At 39.5% G+C, this 7,500-nt stretch overlaps 1 protein-coding gene across 10 annotated transcripts in view; it reads left to right on the plus strand.

The window, feature by feature from the left end:
• Positions 1-7,500, plus strand: part of LOC138032251 (adhesion G protein-coupled receptor L4-like) — a 125,630-nt gene that overhangs the window by 2,602 nt on the left and 115,528 nt on the right. The window contains exon 1 of one of the 10 annotated variants that reach the window (XM_068879887.1): positions 208-336. The exons of 5 other annotated variants lie outside the window; for them this stretch is intronic. In XM_068879887.1, coding sequence (XP_068735988.1) covers positions 306-336 — 31 coding nt within the window. In that variant the 5' untranslated portion in view covers positions 208-305. Of the gene's footprint in view, positions 1-207; positions 337-528; positions 621-7,500 lie in introns of those variants that run through there. 4 more of the 10 variants (XM_068879888.1, XM_068879886.1, XM_068879885.1 and 1 more) reach the window with 4 other exon arrangements.

The following is a 7,500-nucleotide window of genomic DNA, read 5'->3' on the forward strand; positions in this document are numbered from 1 at the left end:
ATAGTACACGACGGTAGACTTCAAGATTGCCAAATATTTCAATTAGGGAATCCAATAAGTATTGGCGAAATTCCATTATACAACGTTGGAATGCACATTGAGTGCAATACCTCCAAACTAAAGAATTTTTCCCGTTTCGTTGCGTGACCGTGAAAACCAACGAAAAACTATGGCTCTCAATTAGTCACTCAATTGGTCTTCCGCCTCCGACGCTACAACATGCGTTGATGAAATTGACGTTGTTTAGGATGGTTTTTTCACTTGATTCGTGATAAAATCTGGATCATCACCTCAGAGAAAATGTCATGTCTGAGAAGGAAAGGTACACCATAAAATGTAAGAAACCGAGAGCATTACAAGATGTATAGCTTGAACCGGAACTTCTTCATAGACGAAACGTGCTCATGCTCTGATGTAGAGGTCAACATGGATTGGACGTAAATAATCCTACAGTAAAATATAACTCCTACAGTTGAGTAATTAGCCTAGCAGATTGATTTAACACACCTCAATTTGTAATGTAAGAAATCGAATCAAGAAAGCTCAAGCGAAGATACTTACCAGAATAAAACACCGAAGCGAAGAGCTTTCAGACGATGTTGAGACTTCACTGAACGAAGGTTAGCCGCATTTTTCGCGCCAAATTTCACATCGCTGACGTCATGCACCCAGCAGATCGCTGTTCCATTTCACATTTGCTTGTTACTGGGATGCCTTATGGCAATCCCAGTTGGAAAATGGGTAGAATTTCTCCGTTTTATTTATTTTATTTTTTTCCGTGTCGGTAAAAGTCTTGCCTGTCACTCCCCTGCTAAGTGTCGTCTTTGTGCATAGAGCCCTGCTGCGCGTATTTTCTTAGGATCGAGAGGGTAGTGGCAAATGCGTAGATTTCTCTGGTGATCACATATTATAACGATTAACTTAACCGGCAATGGCGTCGAAAGTCATGTAGCGCGAATGGCGTTTTAGTGGATCTTTGAACAAAATATACCCTTATGAAGCTCAATAATGGCAAATCAATTGGATACTGAACAAGACAGGCGACAACATCGACAACAATCTGTCGCCCGTCGAGCCGTCTTTTACCAAGTGTGCTGTTATGTAGAACACTGAAGATTCGCACGGCAGCGATAATAGTGAATTCAAAGACTAGACCAGGTGGATTGAATGGAATTTCAGGCGTTAAAATCGCTGAAAAGGTAAGATTATTGTGGAAGCGATGCCGCAATTGCGTGTCTTCACCACATGTTCCTTTGATCTCACATTATTGTGTTTTCTGTCAAAATATTCGCTTGTTTTCGCTTTCGCTCGAACATATTTACCTTTATTACATGTCCAGTAAATAGTTTTATCCTCTGGGATGAATTTTCCGTCGAAAAATCGGTTATTTGGGTGGTCAGTGTAAAACGCAGACTGCAGACTGCAGACCGGGGTTAAAATGCAGACTGAGGGTAAAATAAATATTAATAATAAAAAAACGAGTCATAAGGATAAAATAAAACTTGTTTGAAAGACAATCCTGTTTTACATACGTCAACAACTCACATTATCATGACTGCAGGTCGCTGCACCTTTTAGGGATGGGATCGTACGCGTTGAAATCATCTGTGCTTTGTTTTTGCGCTTCCAGATGCATTGCAATGTTCCAAATTATTTGTCACACCGGTACATCGACGGAAATCGATCGAAAAACCAACAATTATTACTTCGAATATCTGAATAATCTCGGTTGTCTTTTTTCGGTGCAACGAGATGCACAAAGAATTTCATGTATTCGGAGCCATTAGGACGCGGGGATTTCATTGGTTAAGCTATGCGTGATAACTAACCCCTAGGGAGAGGTTATAATTGAAAATTACATCTTGCAGATGCAAAACAAACGAACTTGTGAACTAAAGGATAAACATAACGTACACGAAAGCGAATGAAAGGATCCTAATAAGAAATTTTTACACCTTAGTCATACTGGCTTAAGCCGACTGAATTGAAACGTTAAATGGTTGCAAAATCCACGTTATCTCTGTCTTTGTTAAGTGGTATTGTAGCCATGCGTGTCAAAATAAATTGAGTTATTGGGTAATTACTCGATTACTTTGTTCAGTGCAGCAAAATGGACAGTTGAATTACGGGGTGGTGACTTCTTTGCCTAAGAGCAACTCACTTAACGAAACTATCCTTTTTCCAACAACAACAAGGATTCAAACAGCTTCAATTCTTACAGAGTTCGATGAAAATCCGGATTTAAAACATGCGGTGGTAACCAAAGCGATGGGAGCTGTGTTGGGGTTTCAGTGTGAAAGTACAAACGGCTACTAACACTCTTATAACTCTTTTTTCATTATTATTTTATTAACCCGCAGTCTGCAGTCTGCATTTTACCCTCAGTCTGCATTTTATCCCTGGTCTGCAGTCTGCAGTCTGCGTTTTACACTGATCGGTTCTTTGGGTGGTTTTTGGCAACAGAGGTTAATTATTCGTAATGCGATCGCTTCCGTTGCCGTTAGCAATGGGTCGCAAATTTGACACTTTTATCGCATTATCACATTACGCATTGAATCCACGTTATCTATTATTCCTAAAAATCTAAAAATATTCGTGCCTCATCAGTTTTCGGTCCAATTTATTCTAGTTTTGCATCCAAAAATTCGTAATCAACGCTAAAATGACCAAATTTTGCCTGGAAAACATATTTTACTGTTAAATTTTTTCGTTCAACTTTCGCTTTTATAAAATGTTTCAGTTGTCTGTAAATAAGTTATATGCTGTTGGAAAGCTTATTTTCTTAGCTTTAACATGATGTATTTTTTCCCCCTAACTTTAAATATTTTTTGAGAAAAAGAAAAACATTTTTTGACGATGGCTGATTTACCGCGGTTTTCTCGCGGTTGGGAAAGTAGGAAAAAGAGTTAGGCCGGTAGCCAGGTTTTTAACCTCAGAAAAGGATCTGTTTCGTCGTACGAACGAGTGAGGACCTGTGAGCCAAAGGGCCTCTGCTGGTATGACTTCTGGGTGACCCTTTAACTTCTTACTAACCGAGCGCGATGGCCGTACTGCCAGGGAAATATTGGCCCGAGGTCATGGCAGTACGGACCGAGCGCAGGGCCAATATTCCCCAGTACGGCTCGAGCTAGCTCGGTTAGTAAGTAGTTTATTATATGGTTTTTTAATTACCTTTTGCTTTGTTTTTGCAAGCCCGTAATCGGCCGTGGGCCAGTCACAATTAGCCAATCAGAGCGCGCGTTATATCGGCTACAAACCCCAACTTGAAAAAAATTGCCTGGAACGCTGCACGTACCACAGGCAACCCAGTGTACCCTCACGGAGGGTCTAGTTCTATTTCACTTTTGTATTTTTGGCGGTTTCGGCGACTTGGTTGAAGTCACGCTACACCAATTCTTGCCAAGCTAAACCATTCCACGATACTGTAAGCTATTCGCAATATGTTTGACTATCCATTGTTTAACTAAACCATCTGATACACCTTTGAATCTTTTGATGCAAGGCTGAGCGATTTATTGTTGACCTGTTCGGTTTCTCATTTGCTTGAATCATTTCGACATTTTTACGTTCAGCTATTTCACGCAATGCTATGCCACTTGATATCGTGCTCAACAATTTTAAACTAGACCCTCCGTGAGGGTACACTGGGTTGCCTGTTGTACGTGCACCGTTCCACACAATTTTTTTCAAGTTGGGTGGTCATTAAGAAGTCATACCAGACGAGGCCCTTTGGCTCACAGGTCCTCACACGTTCGTACGACGAAACAGACCTGTTCTTGCGTAATATGTAGCTCTAACAGTGCACGATATTGTTTTGGTATTGTCTATCATTGTAGTGTCATGGTAGAAGTCTTGGGTAAATAGTCTGAGAAGACATGTGGTTACTAGCAAAGTACTGAACCCAAAAAGATTGAAGAAAATAAATGGGAAGTGAGAAACACTGGCTTCTAGGCTGACATGTTGATAAACTTCTTTTGACCACAAGTTTAAGCGTGCCCTCTGAGCATCTGACAGCTTTGTAATACCGAAGTTCACTGAAGTTAAGCCTTCACTAAAGTTAAGCCCTCCCTGTTCGGCGAGGGTAGTGTTTGGATGGGAGACCAAAACAATATACCCCTCATAAAATAGAAACATCGGCCCGAAAATACTATTAAGGCTAACAAATGCGAACCAAGCAAGATACAGATTTTGTTAGCTTGTTTTATGCAAAACAAATATTGATGTAAAAGTAAATAAATATGGATACACAGATTTTAAGAAGAGCAGAAGGAAGTTTCAGGACAGTCGATCGAGAATAAAATATTTTGCAATCGGTATCAAAATTTACGACATTAAAACAACATTAATTTTGAACCACGAATATAAAAAGTTACCATCAGCGAAAAACATTTTGAGAGATTTTAGTTTTTTTGGTTGTAATTGTACTTCTGGCTGCACCGAGTAAATCGCACATCGGATTCAGTGGGCGCAGTGATCAAGTTACCGCGAAACAGTGAAGCATCTGTGTCAAATGATGCCAAGATACCAGGTTTTTGGGTTTACCTCGGTGTAAAACCCTGTGAAACTTTTTCTTTGTTTTGTTAGCTCGTGGTGGGGTTAGGTTATTGTTTGATGTTTTTTTGCTCTTTTGTTTTCTTTGTGTTACGTCATCCGTGAGTTTCACAGGTTTTTACACCGAGGATGAGCCGCGTTTTTGTTTTTTTTAATTTTCTTTTTCTTTCAATTGTTATAAATTTTGACAAGAAATGTGCGAATTCAACACAAAGATCACAATCGCCCAACTCTCAGAGGTTGACCATTGTTTCTGGAAAATCAAAAATTTACTCTCCAAGACAAGGTTATTTATCACCAGGTAATTCCATCGTTTTGGTAATAGCAGCTACTTTATTATTCATCAGCGTCACAATCTTTTGCCGATTTTGGGGGTCATTTTGTTGAAACTCAAGCACGCTTCCAACAGACCTGTTTATTTTCGTGACTTGTGCGTTACCACAAAAATTGTCCCCGTATCACATTTCAACACATGTATGCAAATTTGCAAAGCTCGAAAATTACACAACATGATAAATTTACAAAAGCTGGAAATTTCACAGAAACATTTTTCCAGCGAAACATTTCTTGAAACAAGCAACATATTTGCTATAAGAGGCAAGAAACCCTTCCTATTTCAGTTGCGTGCGTGCGTGCAAGCGAAACACACAATCACAAAGCATATGCAATTAAATAAATTTTCCGACAGTTCACATCAAACCCTTTTCGAAAGAACCTTGACCATAAATAATAAAGCACAAAAGTGACAACAAGCTTTCATTCGAATAATTTTTCACTGTCACATTTCCAATTTTTTTAAACCTTTGCAGAGTTGAGTACAAAATGAATGTTACTTGCCGGACAAACAGGCAAACTTTAAATAGATGCGACTTCAGTAAACACTGTGAGACACACAACAGAAATCACAGATCTACTTGTGGTATTCGATTCCTTCTCTGTCTTTGTTGAACCCGTAATTTACCAGAGAAATTTCCATTTGGTTTCAGTGTTGTACGTAACACCACCTTGGCGAAATATTAGAAGTACAGCTCATTTTGATTTCGGCTCGACGGGCGAAAGATTCACGCTGTCGAAGTCCATTACTCGTCGCTTTTAAGATTCCAGATCTTTATGTTTCACCGCATGTCTTGACGTTCCATTCTTGAGCTCCATATGGGTATATTTCTTTAAAGATATACTAAAACGCCATTCCCGTTACAATGACTTTCGACGCCATTACAGGTTAATTGTGCAGAGCAAGCTACGCATTACCCCAGCCCCCTCAAACCTAACAAAATACGCAGAGAAGACTCTATGCACACCACTTAGCAGGGGAGTGACAGGCAAGAATTTTCCCGACACGGAAAAAAATAAAAAAACGACGAAATCAACGCAGACCTTGACTGGTTTGCCATAGGCAACCCAGTAACTAAGCGAATTAGTTCCATGCATCACTGGGCCGTTTGATGTTGGGCTAAATCATTCGACATTACAACGCGCTGTTCAAGCTCTGAGAGCTGTCTCATTTCGATTTTGTCTGAATCGTTTGCGAGTGAAAGCTGGGCTAATCGCAATTTCACTTGATTGTTGAGCAGTTTCACGTTCCTCATTGACATAGGTCACTAATTTCATTTATGATTAATCTGAACTGTTTTTGTTTAGCCTGTTTTATTCTGATAAAGAAGACTGAACTGTTTGTATTTTGGTTGGATCACTTACTAATTGAGAGTGCTATCCTGTAACAATGAGTAAAACAATTCTGTTTTGTTTGAATCGATTAAAATTCTTGTATTTTTGGTGGTAACGGCCGCCCATAAAAATACAACCTCTTAAACTGAAGACAGCAAACAAAATATTTGGGCATATGGGCAGCCGTCACCGACAAAAATGCAAGCCTAGTTAATGCTTAAGAATAAACCGGAATGGTTTAATTGTCCTTTGTAGAACGGTTTATCAGAATTTGAAAAGATGTATTTAAAACACAAATGGACAAGTCACCTTTAGTGAAATAAAATAAACAAACATTAAATGGTTTAGACAATTCAGAAACTGTGTAGATACCCTTGGTGAATCACGAGTGGTTAAGTGTTTAATGAAATGGATCAGTCACCTTATGCAATCATGTCAGTTAACACAGAATTGGTCAGTGCCAAAGACCGCCGGTGTAATTATCCTTGTCAAAATGACAAAGTCAAGTCTTGAATGGATCAACGTACTTTGACATGATTTGCAGTGAAACGGAAAACGGTCCAGCTTACCGTGCATTGGTTCAGTGATGTGACAAACGGTTCAGAGTAGTTTGAAATGGCTTATTTTATCTGCAAATGGTTAATCGTGAACCGTAATGGTCTAGCATAACATTGATCGGTTTACCATAATGTCAAACGGTTTAGCGTTACCCCAAATGGCTTAGCGTGACGACAAAAGGTTTAGTAGAAAGCGAAATGGTTTAGTGTTAAAGCAAATGGTTTGCGCCGTAACCGCCAAAAATACAAAAAAGAAATGGACAAGTTAAGATTGAAATGGAATAGTCAATGTGGGGTCTTACGTCACAACCCATACGTCATTCCGATAAATATTGGCGCGAATTTGCCCCAACGAGGTTCGTACCGCGAAGTGCACAAGTCGGATAGGGAACAGGTTATTCCTACCAGTACCGCCTCGTTGACTCAACTCAGTGATCCTTATTCCGGTAAGAATCCTTCTTGTTTTTGCCTAGTTTAGCTGGATTGGTAATTTTTCTACTCTGATCATTTTGCCGTGATATCGGCAAGTTATATACATGAATGTGGATCAAAGCAAAGTAAGCACAGGAAACAAGGGCAGGCCGTGTTTTTCTTTGTCTTTAACTGTACGCTAGTTAGCCACTGACAATCAGTTTCTGAAAATGTGAGTTTCTGTAGAAACCTGAGCATATTTCTCTCTAACGTTTCAAGCCTTTCCTTGAACCTCTGAGTTAAAGTTAAATAC

The sequence above is a fragment of the Montipora capricornis genome, chromosome 14, assembly GCF_036669925.1.
Source record: "Montipora capricornis isolate CH-2021 chromosome 14, ASM3666992v2, whole genome shotgun sequence".
Taxonomy (NCBI): Eukaryota; Metazoa; Cnidaria; class Anthozoa; order Scleractinia; family Acroporidae; genus Montipora; species Montipora capricornis.